This window comes from Platichthys flesus, chromosome 1 (assembly GCF_949316205.1).
Source record: "Platichthys flesus chromosome 1, fPlaFle2.1, whole genome shotgun sequence".
Lineage (NCBI taxonomy): Eukaryota > Metazoa > Chordata > Actinopteri > Pleuronectiformes > Pleuronectidae > Platichthys > Platichthys flesus.
Genome location: NC_084945.1, coordinates 28,341,249 through 28,362,311, shown reverse-complemented (window position 1 = coordinate 28,362,311; position 21,063 = coordinate 28,341,249). Strand labels below are relative to the sequence as shown.

The following is a 21,063-nucleotide window of genomic DNA, read 5'->3' as shown; positions in this document are numbered from 1 at the left end:
AAATCTCTTCTTCATGCTCCAAACCTAATGTTTCACAGACTTTAGAGTGGAAAAGCTTCACTACTAATCCCTGTAGCTCATACCACTCCTTTACAACCCAGGAGTCTGACATGTTTGACATTGTAAGTTTCTAGACGGTGAATGGGGTAATATTCGTTTCAAGTGATAATATGTAACCACAGTTTCACTGTAGATGCCAGGACAAACCTTTTTAATTGTTTCAATGCAAAAAAAAAACCATCTTGCTCAAAAATGTATGAGTTTCGTTCAATAATCTAAATTCCAAGAAAACTCTTTCTCGTTGCCAGCAGTCTTGACAGCACTACACGGACAAAATGTGTAATCAATATATGGTTATGGCAAAACTGCTTTTCAAAATTTACAACAGCAGCAATTTACCAGTCAATTACATTACTTTCATTATTCAAGGCATTCAATGCGCCATCAAAAATACCTTTAAATAACTCAAGTCCCATACACATATTTGAGCTCATTGTCTCATTTTGCAGCCTTCAATTTTACCATTTTGGTTCATTCTTACCTTCCTTGGACTTACCTACTGATACCTTAGATTAGAAAGGATTCCATGACCAAACTGTATGCTTCTGCCTAACAGCAGACACTACACAATGGAGCACTTATCCACATACACTGATCAGCCACAAAATGACCTGTGTATTATTGTGTAACTCCCCATCCTGCCATCAAAACAGTTCTGGCCCTTCAAGTGAGCTTTTGTAAAATTTTCTTTTGATGAATATAGAAGACCAAAAAGAACGATTTCAGATATGTTTTAATTTCAATGGAGGATGTGAAATCTAGCATTTTATTTCTGGTACGCAAGATAATAACTTATGAAAATGCCTTTTTATTTAGTTTTCATGAAATAAAAATTAGCAAAGCATTCACATGTCAACCACATTGGACATTTTGTCAGGCTTAAGTGGCAGCATAAGTGCACAGAACAACATGGGTCCAAGGGTGGAGCCTTGAGGAACACCAGAGGTCAAAGGGACCACAAAGAGGAGCCATCACCAACTCCATCTAAAGATAATTCTTTAAAAAATAATTTTGAACTATTCTAGGGCGGTATCCCTGATGCAAGGTCAAATTTAAGGCAAACGAAAATAGTGGGTGATCTACTGCATCTGTGCTAAAAATTATTCAAATTGAACAAACTCCAACACAGTTTCTTTAATGGGCGGTAGGGCTGAACGATTAATTCCATTTGCGATAAAATCGCGATATGATAAAACGCGATTTTCTAATCGCAACTTGCGCAATTAAAACGTGTGAAAGAGAGTAGGGCACTGTGCTGCTGTCCTCACCTTCAGCCAGAATGTCGCGGGACCACAAAACTCCTCTGATCCAGAAGATAGCGAAGCAAGCCAGCATCACCTACAGGGTCCTAAAATCTTCGGCCAACGTGGCGGACAAACAGAGCGAGCTCATCTCGCTGGTGACCGCGCTGCGGGCGGCAGCCCTGAAAATCACTCCCCGAAAAAGCAAGCTGAGCTCCGGCGCTGCGGGGCTCCAGAGCCCCCCGGTCACCTACATGCACATCTGCGAGACAGAGGTGTTCAGGATGGGGGTTCTCCTGCTGAGGCCCGGCGCCTCCATACCGCTGCACGACCACCCGGACATGAACGGGAATCTACGGAGATGGTGATCCGCATCTGCCCTTCCATCGCATCCAGCTGGCCCGCTGCATCCATGGACACAGAGCTTAAACCACTGCTGCTCCACTGACTATAAGCACGCAGCTTTCCAATATAAAATGCAATTCAATGTGGAAGTAATACAAGTATTCAGAATACGTTACTCAGATTAGTTAATGTAATGGAATACGTTACAGATTACATTTTTGGGCATGTATTCTGTATTCTGTAACAGAATATGTTTTTTGAGGGTATCCTTCCCAACACTGGAAATGTTACTGACTTGGGAGCAGTAAGACACCTTTAATTTAAAAAAAAGAAATCTCAAAATGGTAAATTTTGCACACAGGTTTAAAAAAGTGCATGGCTTTTGTTTATACTTACAATGACTTTGATTAATTTACTTACATGCACACTGATTTGTTGATCTTGCTTCTGAAATGAGCAGTTAAATAAAAATGTGGGATATGTGTAAAAATTGCATAATAAATCGCAATAGCAATATTTGGGGGGAAAAATATCGCAATTAGATTATTTTCCCAAATCGTTCAGCCCTAGTGGGCGGATACCTGACAATGACAATTTTAAGATATTATGATTCCCAATAAAGTGAGTAACTTTAAATACACAACCTTCCATCAAATTTCTAATATAATTTGTGATTGTTTATTTTCTATTTTTATTTCAGAGGATCACAGGCAGGTTTAATGGCTGAGGTAATTTGGTAATCGACCACTCTACCCCTCAGCCACAGCCGCCACGATAAACACGTTCATATTGAACTGAACAAATCCTTTTAAATATGATGAGCGTGAGTGACACACACAGTGAAATCAGAGCTTGTTCATATGAAGCAGCTGGTAAATGACTTTGTTAAAGAATGGTGGGAAGAAACAGTGACAACAAAGAGTTTCCTTCTGGTCACAGCTGCTCAATGAACAGAGCAGAAGCTGCAGTAGGTTTGAACCGAGCTGGAGTTTTTGTGTCCTCCTCCACTCTGACATGCTCTAACTAACACTCATCACTAGTTATCAGGACCTGATCAGTAAATGAAGAAACCTAGTTTTTGCTTGATTCGCTTCAGATTTAATGAGGCTGCATTTAAACATAATAAAATGACTTTGTGCTCAGTACAACACAAGACGTAATGCACAGTCAGGACTCAGTGTTAAAGTGAGGGGAGTGACACACGCAGACACCATCGAATCATAACCAATCACATGATAGTAAGTTGGTCACCTAAATCATCCCAATTACTGATTTAAAAAAATGTACCAAATGAACTTGAAATTCGTTTTTATCTGCATGAAATGAACTTTCAAATTGTTCATTGTAAGTGTGAATTGGAACAACACTGGACTTGGTTTCTTGAACAGATTTTATGTAAAGGTGTTCTGATCAGGATTTTGAGGGGCAATCACCGATCACTGATCGTTTGGAGTAGTGTCTTCCAATACTAATCACAAGGTCTATGGCCCTGGTTACACCTAATAACATGCTTTGTGGGTGATACAATTGACCACTTACAATCAGATTTCTCTTGCCTGCCCCATTTGCATATTATTGCTGTGAACGATGAACGAATCAGTTGACATATGATGAACATCAGTGACACACACAGTGAGATCAGAGCTTGTTCACGTGGAAGCTGCCGGTAAGTGACTTTGTTAAAGAACGGTGGAATCAAGCCAGCAGCGACAGTAGGGACGCTGCGCAGGATTTTAGAACTGAACTATACGAGCAGGACACACACGTGAACTTCCTCTGACTGTGTGGAAATCTGATGTTTTCACATCACAGCTAGATAATGAAGAGAGGCATTAATACTGTGACAGGCTATCACCCAGGAGTCACACACAGCGTCCCGCAGTAGAGAAGGTTATACAATCCGATCAGAAAGACCTCTGGTGATAAAATCCACCATCCTATATTCAAATAAACACATACATCACCCTGTTTGCAAAGATGAAATGTGTTAAGGAAGGACGAAATGCATTGTGTTTTAATTGGCTCAGAGTGTTGGCACACTACTGAGCTTAAACACTGGAAAAAACGTTGTTTACACAAAAAAAAATAACTTCACATATAACGTTTGCCAAATTTATAAAAAGGGTTGAATAATTAAGAATTAGTTGTAGACAGCGTTTAACAATAAAGTTAATAAAGTTTCTCTTCAACCAACAACTCTCAAAAGTGAACGATATTAAATGGAGTCTTATTATTATTTTATTATTAGAGAGATGAAATAATCCTGGTAAATTCAGTGTAACTTTAGTTTAAAGTTTCAGCGTAACTAAAATTGCACCAGCTTTACCCTAAATAATGTTGTTGATAGACTTCTAGAATTGAATTCACACAGTGACTTGATGTACCTGACATTTTAATGTTTATTAATATAGTACCCTTTACTTTAATGGAACAAGCTAATGCACTAACATTCTTTTGGAGAGATTGTGTATGGGACTGTAAAAGGGAGATTAGCATTTAAGACTGGAATATTTTTTGTTGTTGAATAATGCCTTGCAGTGCATACTTTGTCAGATTTCTTTATATTTAAGAGGAGATGATTAAATAAATATAAATGTCAAGCTTTTCAATATTATTTTTGATAAATTCATTTCTATATTAAATCGAGTGATAAGGATAATCTCTAGATTAATCGGAAAAATGTATTGTTAGATTCATCTATTAATCAAAATAAATTCTGTTAGATAATTGATCAAAATGATGGAGAGGTGCAGCCCTAGAGAGAGCCATCTCAAATCCTTCTCATCTTTTTAGAGAGTTGCACTTCATGAGTGACAGCTGTTTGTTTTGCATGATCTGATAGGCTCCTCTGATCAGTGTTTATAGAGATGAAACTAATTAGAGGGTGTATCGGTCGATAGTGATCGGTGGCGGATCAATCAGATCACACTTACTTTTATTGTAATATACATTAGAGCTGTACACTGTAACAAAAAGTGCTATTCTAAGTTGGTCTAGCCTAACATTACTATTCAGGTCTACTCATATATCTAAGTTAAAAGTACTTAAAATATGAAATATGCTAAACTGGCATGTGTGTCTTCTTATAAATTGAAAATCTAAGGCGATGGCACTACTTAGCTTTAGTTGAGAGAATTGTAGTTTAAACATACAAAATGTTGTATTAATTGAACTTTACTGCCCATAAGTTGAGGGTACTTAAAGAAATGATTTACTCTTTTGCCTTACTTTCAAAAGGATTAGACATTCGTTATGACAATTCAATAATAAAAGACAGCATCATTCTTCAAACATGATCTATTTATTATGAAAAATTGGTAAACATTTTGTACAAACAATTATAAAATCAATAAATTAACTGCCAACATAGTCAACATTGCAATAGTAACAGCAGACATTTTGAGTGACACTGTTAACCTAATGGTTCAATCGCACAATTCTTATCAAAACAAAGCCTATGAAAGTCAAATTGTATATGTAACAGAACAACACATTAAAACTTAAAGTGATAGTTTGCTGAAAAATGAAAATCAGTCATTATCTACTCACCACTATGCTGATAGAGGGATGGATAAAGTGTCCAGAGTCCAGAATTATATATTTTTTAACATGACATGCCTCCATACTGCTCCTGTGTTGTCATCGAAGTGTCCAGACACCTCAACATTCAACAGCGTCATTTTCTGTTTCGGTTAACCATCCCTTTTAGCAAAGGATCATTACACATACCTACCATTTATGTTTTACCTTTTTTGAGAAACAATTCCAGCAGAGAAGAAACACTGAATACAGATAGGATGGTTAAAACACACTGACATGAATGTATGGGTGTGTGCGTGTGTTTTCATGGCTGGCTATAACAAAAATAATTTGTTTAGAGCCTGAGCACTCCGTACCTAAGTTCATGAAAGGCCTCAAGTATGCAATTCTATGGGGTAGTCCAAGTTGAGAGAGTAGATAAGTCCAAGCAGAAGGATGAAGGCAGTTGTCAAGTCACAGATGACGATGAGTTCATCCCCTTTGACCCACATTTCCTCTGAGTCTGTATCTGTAGAAAAACAAACAGACAAAAATAAATATCATTTTATTCTTTAAAGTTTCATCCCCCCCATTATTTGGTCTAAGTAAAAAGAATTGCCAATTTTGTCATTATTTTCTCAATGTGTTCTCACAATTCAGATACTTTGCTGTTTCCAACTTCTAAGGTATACTGATCGTGCTCAATAGTGGACGAATGATTTTAGTTCTTAAAAGTGATAGATCCACCGAAAAAGGAAAAATTATTTATTTACACACCACTATGATAGAAGGATGTGTGATGTGTTTGCATCCACCAAAAACCTTTGGTGTATCAGGGGTAAACAGTCTTGCAGGCAAATCCATTACAATTGAAGTAACTGGAAAAACAACAGATTTTTTTTAAAGTTCCTCATTAATGCTGCTATGGTGTCATCCAAGTATCTGTAAGCCCCATAAAACTTTTTCGACTACATGTGCTCTGATATCTTCCTCTATTGCCACATTCAAATCTCCACACAAGCTCTCGCACCCGATGGGCGTATGGAGTGCGTGTAAGCATCGCTACTTCTGCAAGCAGACTTTAGTCTAAAAATATGGTGTGAATGACATTTCAAGTTGAATTTGAACACTTCTGTTGACTCAAACACTTCACCCACCCCTCCATCAGCACAGTGGTGAGTAAATAATGTGTGAACTTTCAATTTTCAGGAAACAGTCTTTTTAAATTTAAAGATAAAAACATGGATTTGTTTTATGGCAAATTGCTATGAAATTAGTCTGTTTGTTCCCTAACCAGAGATTTACTGGCCCGTTGTATATTTATAATGGCAAAGCAGTCAAAAATTAAAACAACCATAATGGCATAAATCAAAGTTGTCTTACCAGACATGTCTTCAGAGAGTTGTCTTCCCTCATAAAGAAGGTCAGACTTCTGAGATATGTGGCCTTTCTTTGTGCAAGCACGTCAGGTGTCTGAAAGATACAAAATTAAAAAAATTCACATGGACTGAAAATTAAATCAGTCTCTCATTTATGCACAACTTATGTTTATTTGTTTTCCAGAGCACTTTTTATAAAGACAACGGCATTGGTGTTTAATGCAAAGATATTCAACAACTACATGAACCATGGTTTTCCCCATTGTAAACCTGGGTAACATATTTTTTCTGATATTACTAACCATCATATTCCACAGGAAAGGTAAGGATAATGTTCAGAAGGTTCAGTCACAGCACGAAGTGTAAAAAAAAAAAATATTCTGTTGCTTGCTTAAAAACCTATATATTAAAGCATCGTTAACCAAATATATGATGTATGAACGTAGGGGGAACCGTGCATTAATCTCTTACTTACGTTTCCTGGTCATCAAATATGTTCAGAAGGGCCCTGAGGCCTTTTCCAAGTGCTTTGCGTGATCTGGACAGCTTTATCAACTGTGATAAATGAGTGTGCGTCCAATGATGACAACATTTCCCAGTTCCACTTTACTTATTCTAAAAAAGAGAGAGGACAGTGTTCAAATACATGTCAAATATGGTTGCTGCGGTGGTCAAGACAGACATTCTGATCATATTCTCTGCACACATTACATGACTTAAGAGATCAAAATGCATACAAATGCCCTCTCCTCAAACTTGTCAACATTTAGGGGGTGAGGGGTTCATTAAAAAAAACAATACATTATAATAATTAAAATTAAAATCATATACAAGCTTTTTGTGATTTATCACAAGGACAAGTACTTGTAGATGAACGTCACATGCACACGGGCTGATGTTAACTTTACCGTCTGGAAGTGGCACCGCTCCAACTAGCACAGCAGTTTGCAGCTAAATGTTAGCATGCTAATCAAAACAGCTAACACTGCAATCGTCGTCAAAAAGTTGTGCGTGTACATGGAAAGTACAACCTATAAAACACACAACAATGGGCACACTCCTTCGATAAGACAATAACGTAACACGTGGGTAGTTTCTTAACTCTAGCACGGTGAGGTAGCTAACAGGTAGCAAACACAGGAGGCTCCTATGGATATCTTCTACAAGTAGCTTACATTCAAAAGACACCGGATGGCAGAATAAGCTGTAAACCAGCGGTAACTGGAGCACAGAGTCTTACCTGGTTCACGTGAGCGGGAGGAGAGCGAGGCGGAGCCAACAGCACAGGGACGTGTGTGGACCAAGGGGCAACATCCTGGGCTAAGCGATGAGGCCGATACGGAAGTGTAAAAAGCTGCAGTTCACTGGGTGGCCACTAGAGGCTGGCTCCAAGAAACAGAAAGTCCCATTGACTCCAATGTTAAAATGCCCAACTTTAGAGCAGAATTAAACCTGTTTACAGCATGGTTCAACCTTTGGTTTTAGTCTCAATCGCGAGGTTATGTATTCATGACAACTCTGAGGGGGGTGAATTTTTTCACCCCCCTCGGAGAGTTAATTTTTTTAACTCTCCCGTTTAAGCGATATTGAGGTTTAAAATTACGCATAATTCGGGGCGTGGTCTATTGATTGACACCTGTCAATTCACTCGACACAAACCATGGCTGGCTGTGCAGTTCATTGAACTAACAGACCGTCTCACAGCTCTGTTGTCAAGTTCTTCCGGTGAGTGAAAATCGATTTTTATTTAATTCATATATTAGAAGCGTAGCAATGATTAGCAGGTAGTGTTGCTCACGATGCATGGCTTGTTAGCTTATGTCAAGATTAAGCTAATGTTGTTTAAGCTTGTGTTCACCGCATAGCCTGTAGGTTCCTCTCTGAGCAGCACAGCCCGATGCGGTCCTCATGCTACATTATGGAGCGTCAATGCTCGTCACAGTAAACCGGTGCGCACTTTAGACATAGTGGAGAAGTGTTTCAATGTAGACATGGGGATAATTAGTTACAGCGATCAATGTTGGTGCGTCATATAAAACTACTGCGCACATTTGTAAGCCTGGTCACAGGAATGAAAGCTTAAATGATGTTATATTATCTCTTTAGCATGAGTTTTATTATCAAGACTAACCCTATTTGTTAATGTTAAGGCTATATACATCTGGCAAGGGTAGTTGATAATAATAATAGTTATTATATTTATATATATTTGTTTCACTAGATGTCATCTGTGGTTACAGTGAATACTAAGTTTGTGTTCCATAATTGTTCACTTTCAAACTCTATTAAACTTATCTCCCTTGTTTGTTAGAAACGTGAACATGGCATGAAATAGTAACTATATGAATATGAAATAACACAAAGAGGCAATGCAACAGATGGATTATTTGAACTGGGATATCTAAAAAGACTGAAGTTATTGACATTTTATTGTTTGCATATACATAAGTATGAAGATGGTAACCTGACAGATATTGTTTTTTACGTATTTTTTATTCGTTTAGTTTACCTCTAGGTGATCCTGAGAGGCTAGACCTGTGGGTGATCAACATGAAGAGACAGAACTGGATTCCGAGCCTCTGCAGTCAACACTTGAGAGACAACACTTGAGCAATGACAAAAGGGTACACAGAAATGTTTTAATAACTTCTGAGAAATCAAGCAACTTGATTGTTACATAGCAACTACAATTTTAGCATGAACTGTGTACTGTACATTTCTACTCTATTTACAATGAATTTTGTAAAATCAGCGTATCACATATCGGTGTGTTTTCGAGTTTTCCTCCAGGTGACTCAGACAGCCTGCACCAGTGGATGTCCAACATGAGGAGACAGAACAGGACTCCAACAAGACTGAACACTAAGTTTCATCACCTATGCACTGACTCCAAGAGCAGACCTGTTTTCATACCTTACAAACAATCAAAGCAAAGATAATGTTGAAGAACTCCATACTGCATTGTCTTGGTAGTGCACTGTTTAATTCAAATACAGAGTTGAATATCCACAGAATTTTTTGGACCCTCTGGGTTTGTACCCTCATAGTTGAACCACATATTGTAAGTAAGTTTGGATCAAAGTGTCAACCAAATGAAATGTAATGTACTGACAGAAATAAAACATAGTACAAATAGATAAAATGTATTTCTACCTCATCTGTAATATTCAAGGTGATAATCTCCCACAGAGTTGTTGAAAACAGTCCACATAAAGTCTCTCCACTTCCCTCTGTGGAAAAATAATTATATAATTAATGAGAACTGTTTACACTGGTGTGTGGAGATTATTAGTAAGTACCAGCAAGATGGCGCCGGGGGAACGCCTCCTACTAGCCTCATTCTCACTATGCAGAAACCAATGGGTCACGTCACGAACCCTCCGTCCATCTATATATACAGTCTATGGTGTGGACATGTCCGGTCGGGCTGACGGCGCGAGTGTTTGAAAATGCGCATGCGCAGAGACAATGACTAGGTGATGACTTCCCGTCACGCAAGTGCACTCCTAAACACACTAAGAAATATGAACATACGCCCCCTTCCCACACACACATCATTTGTATATATATATATATATAAATAAAGATACATAACCTGTGTATGTGTGTTAGGACATATGATTATATATATAAATATATAATAATATAAATATAAACATGTCTTACTTGTTTTGTAGAGCACTTTGTTTTGAAAGGTGCTATTTCAATTAAGGTATATATATATATATATATATATATATTAGTCACATTTAGTCATTTTTATCCTTCTTAGTTTTAGTCTAGTTTTAGTCGACTAAAACAAATTCCATTTTAGTCTAGTTTTAGTCACATTTAATAGCCAAATTAAACTCCTTTTCTATAAAACATATAGCTGCAGCCTAATAGCTTAAAAATATATATTTAGTTTTAAATATGAAAACAAAAAGTGAGAGCAGGTCAGACTGGAGTCGGACACAGAAACTGCAGCTCGGTAGAAACTAACTGCAGCTTCTGCTCTGATCAAGAAGCTGAGTCTCTGATCTCTGATCAGCTGAGACCAGAGAAACTCTGTGTTTTTATAGTTAAGAAGCAGTCAGTCATTGATCGGCTGCTCCACGTGAATGCGCTCTGCTTTCACTGTGTCTCCCTGAGCGAGTGCCCGAGTCGGGGGGCGGAGCTACGGACCGCTGCGCTATCTGGGAGCGCACGCACGCGCGCGCACACACACACACGCGCACGCACGCACGCACGCACGCACACACGCACACACGCACACGCTCCTGATACTTCATGACGGCCTGATTCGATGATGTTCTAAAAATTATTGTGACTTAGTCAACCACCAACATCTGTCTCGGCTTGTCAACGAAAGTTAAAAATAGATTTAGTCATAGTTTTTATTTTCAAAGATTCGTTTTCCTTAGGTCTTCGTCTCGTCTTTATCGTCGTTAACGAATATATTTCGTCATCGTTTTCGTCAACGAAATTAACACTGGCGTGCGTGCAACCCGACTATAATTCGACCTTAAGTCTGTGGCCCAGCCAGCTAGACCAGTGGTTCTCAAAGTGGGGGGCCGAAAACACTCTCCAGGGGGGGGCGCGATGTGACAGACGGAGAAAAGAAAAACGACCGACGACTTGTCACTGGTTAGTGAAGCTCCCTCAGTGGTGAAATGCAAGAGGCTGGACTCAAATACAGTTTCCACAGTCTTTTTAGAAAACTCGTAGCCCCAAGAGCTAGCCTTCTAGCTAGCTAACTTCTTCCAACTGCAGCTAGTCCTTTTCTCCTTAACACCTACCTTTACATCTTCAATCATCTACCGTGTTCAACCAAATAAAACACCAGCACTTGAATACTATTCTGTGCTGTCCCTGTCTACATTGTGTACTGTTCGTTTTGTTAGGAACCATTGCCTTGCACAGCCTTATTCATTATCCATGTGCAAGTCACTCACAGCCACAAATACCCAACTACCCCTAACCAGCTTTGGGGGGGCCCAGCTTGCAAAACTTTGAGAACCCCTTAGCTAGACTGACTGATAACACAAGATTGTTTAAATGTGAGGATAAAGGCACACTTCCAGACTGTCTCTCCTGAAAGGTTATAGTATTAGATTCAATTGATAGCAGCCCCACTCTTTCTCATGCTTTATGTTCGTTATCAGTTTATAAAATGTTACATACTGAAATTAAAAATATGAATCAGCTTTGCTTTTATGAGTTCATATAAAAAATATTTTTCTAAACACAAAGAAAATGTGTTGACGGATATGCTTATATCAGTGCTAGAGACCACAGTGTTTCCCCCAGTAAATGTCTCAGTCAAGGTGGTAAGCAGGTGGCGGTGCTGTTGGCGCGGCGCGTAGCGGCGCGGCAAAAATTTTTGGGGGTATTTTGCTCAGAGATGCCAGTACGCATGAATGAAATAAACAACTGTTTACGCGCATGCGCACCTGATTCTGTATGATTTAACATGTACGCAAATAAGCATCATTCTTTGTGCCTTTTTTTTCGTAAATGGTATGCCACATAAGCCTTTACGTTACATATCATTCATGGACCAATTAAAATCGAGATATTACTAGACATTTACGCAGCTTAAGGCCAATGTATGCTACTCCGAGTCCGTTGCGGACTGACGGACGGACGGAGCGGACGGACCCTTTTTGATTTATAGTTCTACGAGCCTTTTTGTTGTGAAAACAATTCACCGCCAGAACAGTAGATGGCGCAACTGAAGTCGAGCTTAGAGAAGCCTACCTCATGAGGTATATAGAAGAAGTCCACGCTGGTTTATTTACGTCCTCCCGGCTCCTCACACACAGTGAACGATGGCAGCTAACAGAAAAAGGATGTTGATGACGCGACAGTTTTTGCTGAATAAAGTGACACCCAGCGGGTCATAATGCTTATGTTATCGTGTCTTAACGCAGCGGTTCCCCGGTCTTGTTTCCAAACTGCGTTGCTAATTCAACAGCTGCAACAGCTTGAAGCGACACGGAGGCAGCTAGCTTCCCCCCAGCTTCCACACACAGTCAGCAGGGACACCCGATACTAACTACTACCGTTAGTTAGTATCGATCTAAAGTGTTTGCTTCTAACCTGACGGTGTTTGAGAAAGAGTGTCATGAGCCGTGGGATTAAAGTCAGCGGGTTTTTGCGCTGTTCCCACCGCAGTTAGCATGGTGGTTAGCCCGCTAGCCACGTTATGAAAGTTCGTTATAACAGTATGTGACCGTACACACGTGCCGTAAGTGCTCTAACCAGCCACCGTCAGCCGAACAACGCCGCTGGCTTAACACACTTGTCACATTAATTATAGAGTCGTAGTTGTGATTTTGGTTTATTGTGATGTAGGGAATGGAACAGGAAGTTTCCATTCCGAAATGCTGGCGTTAGCGGACCAATCACAGTCAAGGGCTATCCGTGGGCTCTCCGCCATTTCGACGTGTAGTTAGAAAAAGGAGAGATGCACGAAAAGCTCTCCGAGGAGCCGCGGAGAGGCACGGAGAGGGCGTTCCACGTTGGAGAAGGCGGTCCTATCTGTCCGTTATGCTGTAGTCCTACATAATGATGAATGCTGTCTTTTATTTTTAAGTTGAATAGAAGTAGTACCGGTAGTTTGAATCGGCGAAGGTTTGACTTGTTGCCTTACGTTTATTCTGCCCTCGGTGTGAGGGATGGGTCCGTTAAGTCGATGGATGCGATGTTTAATCATTTAGACCAAACTACAGTAGGCTACGGGCAAACCTGAAGTCACCGTCGTGACATTTCATATACGTCCCGTCTGTGTGTGTGAGTGAGTGAGTGAGTGAGTGAGTGAGTGAGTGAGTGAGAGAGAAAGAAAGGAACTTATTTGAAATCGGCCGTGCGTGCCTGTTTGTTGTTTATTGTTTTTGATTTAACAATATATAGGTTTAGAGAAATCTGGCTTTCAGAACTCAGTGCCTACCCACTCACTGACCTCACCGCACGTCACTGGCGGTAGATTGACAGGTGACTATGATAGACTATGCAACAATATATTCAACCACCAGATGTCGCCGTCTCAATTACACTCAAAAAACTTTATTGGCACGACTAATGTTGTAAACAGTATTACCTGAGTATTATCAATGCCATTTTTTTTTTTTTTTTCAACTTTTTTTTTTTTTTTTTTTTTTTTTCAATACATTGGTAGTCAAGGCGGGGCCCTAGTCTTGTTAAGGCGGCCGCCTTAACAAGATAGTGCTGGGGGAAACCCTGGACCATTTGTGGACTGGTCACAATAAAAGGCCAATACCAGAAGTCAAACATCTCAGATGTCATTAAAAATGTGGGAGTCTGCAGACTGCGTGCTGACTGCAGTCTTGTCAGCCTGAGCAGTGTCTGCAGAATTAAATCCATCAATCCACCATCAACTGTCTCGGAATTTGTTTCAAAGAGTATAGCAACACTGTGAACAATCCAAAGGCCTTTTGACCACATGTCACCATATCAGTAGAAGCTCCATACCAGCTCGTGAGTCATGAAAATGGACACTGATCCTATGTTGTTCCACTGTCTTTGTAAGTGCAGCACACAACAAGCTCCTTGATAGTTTTGTCCACTGAATGCTAAATGTTTAGTGTGATTTCTAATCCTTAAGGCCTTACGAGTGTATTTTTTATTTTTGCTCAGTATATATGATGAAATCCCTTTCTTCTCTGCTGTAATATTTCTATTGCATCAATGTCCTTCCTTGTCACACAAATAAATAAACATCTGTCTCAGCTTGTGTTTAATTCTGGGATAAGAACAAACTTCAACTGATGCTGCTGGAGTTAGGGTTATCGGATGCCATGGTACAAGTTTTACAACATGGTTTTAAGATACTATTCATAAAAGTGTATAGTGGGGAAAGATTGATCGTAACTATGTATAGCTACACCATGACATCAAGGATCTGAAACTGCTTCCTCGACAACCGTCCTCAGCTTGGGGTTACAAGGTCCCAGCATTCCCTGAATACTGAGAATCATACCTTGGGTGGATAGGTGATGAGCTCGCTGGGTGAAACGATACCAGAGCAGCAGGGATGAGTCTTGAGACTTGCACTTGATTCATACTTAAGTTGCAAAAACTTGTACTCTAGTAATTCATTTTACTTAACTGCTGTGATATTTAAGGAAGAGTTGCCACAAATAAACTTAACTTAAAACTCTTAAATGCCAATTACTGTCTCCTTTGACAGAGGCTAACATTTCCTCTCTGCTTGTGAGCATGATAACATGCTGGACCAATCTGCACACAAAATGTTCTCCCTGACTCTTGATCAGTCTGCAAAACAGTGTTTCCGTATATTTCAAGGCTAACATACTATGGTTTTATGGATACAAAATGTAGATTCTGGAGTTTCTATATATTGCCCCCATATTGAGTATTTCTGATCCAATTTCCCTATCACAAAAACAACTTGCCCTCCAATAGATGACAGCCACTATTTCGGTGGACTCCGGAAAACTCTGGAGTTTGCTTTTTGTTTTCTATTGGGGTTTGATTAATTTTTTTTTGCATCTGTTGCATGTTAGAACCATTATCAACACGCCAACTCACTTGCAGTGATCCAGTGGAGGATCTCCTACTGTGGTCTTTCATTGGCTCCTCCAGACTCTCTGCCGATCACGCGGACATTTGGGTTTACACCTACAGCTTGCATTTCCAGAACCGTTCAACTTATTGGCTTCCTACTTGACGTATGTGTTGTTAAGAGCCTTCTAAAATGACAGCTGCCAACCATAGGGAGGGACTTCAGCCCTTCTTTACTCTTGCTGCAATAAACCAGTGAGGTGAAAAGGGGTACAGTTTAGAGCTTGTAAGAAAAACAGCATGGTTTGGCTGTACTTTGATCTAGAAAATAAGGTTGTATGTAGAATATTTCACAATAATAAAACCTCTTGAGCAGAGCAGGGCAAAGCGTATACATTCAGCACAGGAATGTGGCCATTAACCTGAAAGGAAAGTAGGCTGCTGTTGGAAGCAGTGCAAGGTTTGCTACATTCGCAAACCAATATGACACCGCTGTGTTTTCTAGTGCGTTTCCTGCGCTTGAGAAGCCTAGCCGGAGCATGGACATAAATCCAATAGAACATCTGTGCCAAGACCTGAAGGTTACAGTTCACAGACACTTCCCTTACAATCTGGTGAAACTTGGTGAAGCTTGAGAGGATATGCCAGGAAGAATGGGATAAACTACCAAAATCCAGGGAACAAAGAATTTGGAGACGGTATAAATAATCTTATAAATGCAAATTAACTTTAAAATTATTAACAATTTTGAGGGATCTCTTAAAAAAAATGTAAGCACAGACTTGTTTTCAATTTGTAATTTTGGGTGATTTGATTTTAGATCAGCTCAAGCATAATATATGATTAAGACATTGTGTAGTGAAACATACTGTCTAGTGTCAGACAGCTCTTTCTAAGTTACTGGTACCTAACAAGTCACCAGGTATGACGTAGTAAGCTCCAATGAACGGACATCACATTAAAAAAAAAAAAATCATAATAACATCCAGCAGCTGTCTGGAGAAGAAAATTCAATGAAATGGTAATAAAAAGGTCAAAAAGTCTGCTGTGGCTGGCAGCCAATAACAACTTTACTCTGAGCTTAATGGCATCTCAGCGACTCACCGTGCACAGACCTGACACACCAATGTGTGCCCCTGTCTGTGTGTGTGTGCTAGTGCGTTTGTGTGTGCGTGTGCGTCTAGACAAATACAGACAGCCTGATCACACTCCGAGTCAGTCTTCAGATCAAACACACAGCGAGCATGTGCACGTGGCAGAGTGGCTACCAGCTCAGAAACTTGGAAGTGGCAAAACGATATCTGGCACACACACCGCTAAAAACATTTCTAAGTCCTCTAAATAGTCCCACATGACAGCCCCCAGAGCCTTCATGTTTCTGACTGAATTCCAGGAAGACCTCAACTGTGGATTTAATGGTAAATGCTTCACCTGTCTACACAGAGACAGTTTGGACAAATCATACACTTGCAACAGTCACAAACTGGGTTTAATTTAATTCACCAGTCTAAGGAAACGATCAAGCGTCCCTGTTCAACAGAAAAGTTCTAAACAGTGTTTAACTATTAAATATCCAATAACTACAAAATTGTTTGATTACCACTGAAGATTTATTTGACTTTCCGCCATCATTTTGTTACTTACAAGAACACTGCCCCAACAGATGGTGTAACATAGCCCGAAGCGGTACGATATTTTTGATGCTGATACGGATGTACGAGGTTGAACGCAACACGTATGGACCCAGAAATCTAGTGAGCAGGAAATTAGACAGAGCAAAAATAGACTTGTAAGTGCTCTCTGGTGGACAAATTATGTAATGGAGGTACAGCTTTTCTAAAAGAACTCAAGCATGACATTTGTTGACTTATGGCCAAGATATACGATACTGACATACCATATCGGACAAAAGAAAAGGTTGTATTACTAACAAAAATTGAAATCAAACACAGGTATGTTGTGTGGTGGTTCATTAGACCACTCAGAAGAAAAAAAGCAGGATCTGCTCTTTCATTGAGATGTCAATGTTGAAAGTACAAAAGATTCAAAGCTGCAGTCTGGCCAACATTGCATCATTTCCCATTATGGGCTCAAATCACAATATAATATCTTCCCCCAGAGCTGTTCATTGTAAACAAACATTATGTAATAAATGTACTGAGAATTAGTTAACGACTTAAAATTGGGACACAGCTAACTTTACTGAGGACCTTAAATGCAACCCAGCAGGGCCCAGTCTGGACAAGTTGTGAGAGACTCCAGGTTTGCTTAACTTTTCTACTAAAGCCACCCTGTGACTCACACTGTACACAGCAGGACAATAATCTTGTCATTCACTGTAGTTTAGCTGAGAGCTCAGACAGTCACTGAGGACTTGTGGAGGAAACAGAGGAGCAGAGTCTGCAGCAGAAGCTGGCTTCAACACTGTTCCTGCTTCAGAGTCCAGCACTCAGGCTGTAGCCCTACCTCCACACTCACTTTACATAAGAGCATTATCAAATGCCTCTGCTTATGTGGAACTTCTCATGGTGGGGAAAGTCATATTATCTTTAACAATTGTACGACCATAAAATATTTCAACAAGGGACTTTTGTAGAACCCTGTCACATAAAAAGTATATACAAGTACTGAAAAGTTTCTTTTTTCCCTTGAAAATAGTAGTTTTGCCAAATGTATGCTTAACCCCTAAATCTCAGCTCCTTTTCCAGAGCTTACTGCCATTTCTGTTCAATGCAGTTGAGAACTGCACAAAGGTCAGGAAGTGGAACTTGGGCTAAAAGTGTTTGTCAAACCTAGTTTCCTTTTTGTTTCCTCTAGAAGTTTTTATGTTTTGAATTCCTCTACATTTCATCACCCTGGAAAATACTGTGCATGTGCGTGGGTCATTTTCAACACATCTTCCCAGATTGCAGCCCGACACATTTATCTTTGGAAACAGGATCTCCAAAAGCTTTTGAAATCAAGTTCTGAGGATTGTGGCTTGACAGCGTGACTTTGAACCGAGCGACCCACTGGCAGGTCTGTTGGTTTTAAGAGATTAACTACAATGACATATGAGACAGGAGCTAATAATCCTGCTTCGAGGTACTTCATCAGGATGGCTGCATGGACACTTCACCAAACTGCTGGGATCCAGCATGCCTTATCAGAGAGTGAAATGGAAGACATGGAAGACAAGACATGGAATCCATCAACAATGCAAGAAGAAATTAAGATGGATTTACCAGACCGCCACAGGTGCTTATAGATGCCAGGGAATCCGTGTGGTTGACGATGGAGCCAGAGTAAAAGCAGAGCTGGTTCATGAACAAGCTTCTGACCGCTGCGCTCTTGTTCCTGCCCCGCTCCTCCACCACGAAGTCCCCCGAGAGAAACGTACTGTCCCGTGTCAGATTCAAAAGCAGGTCTCTGCCAAAAGCGGGCAGTGTCACGATGATGTTGTCCGGGTCAGGGTGTCCTCCCCCCGGGGCGTCCAGGGAGCGCTGACCCCTGCGCCGCTGGGCGGAGTGCTGGCTGGACAGGTGTCCCTCCTGGCCCGACAGCAGCCTGGGAACCACCTCATCTTTCTCCAGCTCCGATTGGGCTGTGGGGAGAGACACTTCGCATCAGACAGCGGCCGCGATGGTTAAAAAATGCCTGCTGCCCTGACTAAGTGAACTGACTGAACTGTCTGCGCTAATGCTCCGTGACCTCTGCAGCCACGTTCAACTTCACTACTCCACTAGCGGTTTGCAAGGATCTGCAGCCTGTAACTATTAGGAACAGTGTGCAAGTTATTAGACTGCAGCGATCACTCGATGAAGTCGATGTCTGAGGAGGGAATCGAACAAAAAACCAAAGTCGACTTCATAGAGCTGATCTTAGTCCCACGTTCAACTGTTTAACAGAGGAAAGTCGTGGCTCTGGTTGACCTATATCTAAGGGAAGCAGACACACACATTCAGTACTCACCAGCGAGTCCGATGCACAGCAGAGAGACGAGCAGAGGGCTGACATGGCAGGCGCGCATGGTGGAGCACAGCTGAACCAGCTGGAGTGGCGTGTTGTATGGTCGTGCAGGGACAGGAGCCTCGACTCGCACAGCTCCGCGCAATCCTTCTAAAGTTGGAGAAGTTGGAGTAATTAAAGCTGGAGGGACTTTGGAGAGTAGGACACGCCCACACAGCGTGGACCGGCCTTTAATGGTGTCACATTGGCCCCGTTACATACTGACCGAGAAATATCTGCCTTCCCATTGGTCGGCGAAGCTGTCTGTCACTGCCGGGGGTTGAAACCCTTCACGTGGTTTTAAAAGAAGGAAAAAAGGGCAGAGAACTGGCTTTTACGCGCGTACGCGCGTGTGCGTGTATGTGGAGGTCTATCTATAGTTTTGAGAGCCAAATTTGGTTCAATAACATCATTGCAAGGACATTTCGACTGGTCTTCAGATATTCAATGGGCTGTTTGAGGGTATGGGATAGAATTAGGGCGAGGTTCGGGTTAAGCATTTAGTTTGGATGGTTAAAGTTAGGATAAGGGGCTAGGGAATGCACTTGCCAATGATTGTCCTCACTAAGATAAATTTACAAATTGTGTGTGTGTGTGTGTGTGTGTGTGTGTGCGCGTATGTTTGTGTCTGTTTTTGCATTTTAGGTTCTGAAAACATTTTTGAGGGTCTAACTTCAAAATACTGTGTGAGGGATTCAGACTTGGTTCGGGGGTAATGCTCACAGTGTGGTCAAATATAGCCTACTGGCTTTAAGCGACGTCTGCCCATTATGGTCAGTGGTACAAGTCTTCAAAAATGTACGCTATGCATCCACAAGATGCAAAGCATGTAGGGGCAGGACATGACAGAATAGGTAGTGTAAAGTGTGTGAGCAGTATCACCACCTCGTCACCTCCACTTCCAGTGCCTGAGGATGTAGTGTGACCTGTGTCGGTATTGAAATGAGAGGGGAAGGTACAGAGGTGAGGTTGGTGCGTGGGTGTGTAGTTCCTGTCACAGATCCCTAGCTAATCCTCACTTTTGACTTATCCACTACCACACCTTTGCTTACTGATTGTCTCTGATTGTTTCATTTGCTGTTGTATGTTATAAAGTGGCAGCAATATTAAAATAAGACCATTTCAGAACCAGTTTAAAACTCCTTTCAGGGATACAAATTAAACAAGACCAAAATCCTGAATGAATGAAGTTCACAGCAAAACAGACTACCAGATAAAAACTTTATGATGAAAAGGTATTTCACACATACTGTGCATGCAGTATATACTGCATTAAACTACGTGTTTGAAAAACACAACACATACTCTTACATACAGAACGGTGATAGAACAAAAATGCTGCTGCTTGCTTTAACTTGTGGAATGACACTCTTTCAAATCTGGATGTCTTACCTCAAAGTCAAGTTTATTAAAAAGAGCAGTCACATGCCCATATCTACATAGAAATCATTTTTGTTCACTGTAATTGTTTCCTGTCCATACTTGCCTGATCATGGGTTCCATGGATAAGTGCTGCGCCCATACCATAGAAGGAAACATCACACACTGCAGAACCCTGGCCTGCAGCCAATGGCTCTGGATCTGAAGGTAAGATCCCAACTGGGCCCAAGATGCTGGGGACAAGCACCCAGGTCTGATCAACCTGTGGGGGGGATTAAAAGGCTGAAACACCTGATGACACTAAGGTGCTAAGAGAAGTTTCTGTTTGTCCACAACATCGACCGGTGGCTGCTAACCCCCTGCTAACATCTACTGGTATGGTAACTTAAATTGTGCAGAAGATCTTCAATAGTACAAGGGATATTCAACATCTTGTACTATATTAAAAAAAAAAAAAAAAAGATCCTCTCTTAAAGCTGTATCAATGTACACGCTGGATAAATAATAAACAAAGTATCACTGCAGTGGTCTTGTCACAGTTTTTAAGGGTTTTATTTGTTTCTGTTGTTTGTTAGTGTCAGTTGTTAAGGGGTGATTTTCACTTTGTTTGTTAATGTCCCGTTTTA

At 40.6% G+C, this 21,063-nt stretch overlaps 1 protein-coding gene and 1 long non-coding RNA gene across 2 annotated transcripts in view; one reads left to right on the top strand and one right to left on the bottom strand.

The window, feature by feature from the left end:
- adamts17 (ADAM metallopeptidase with thrombospondin type 1 motif, 17) overlaps positions 1-19,172 on the bottom strand; it is a 126,553-nt gene extending 107,381 nt beyond the window's left edge. Inside the window, exons 1-2 of the mRNA XM_062390686.1 lie at positions 19,022-19,172; positions 18,295-18,653 (exon numbers count right to left, since the gene is read on the bottom strand). Coding sequence (XP_062246670.1) covers positions 18,295-18,653; positions 19,022-19,079 — 417 coding nt within the window. The 5' untranslated portion in view covers positions 19,080-19,172. The remainder of the gene's footprint in view (positions 1-18,294; positions 18,654-19,021) is intronic.
- On the top strand, positions 8,168-9,766 carry LOC133955711 (uncharacterized). Its single transcript, XR_009920901.1, has 3 exons — positions 8,168-8,269; positions 9,060-9,168; positions 9,335-9,766. It is a non-coding gene; the product is annotated as an uncharacterized LOC133955711 (long non-coding RNA).
- Positions 19,173-21,063: the final 1,891 nt, after the last annotated feature.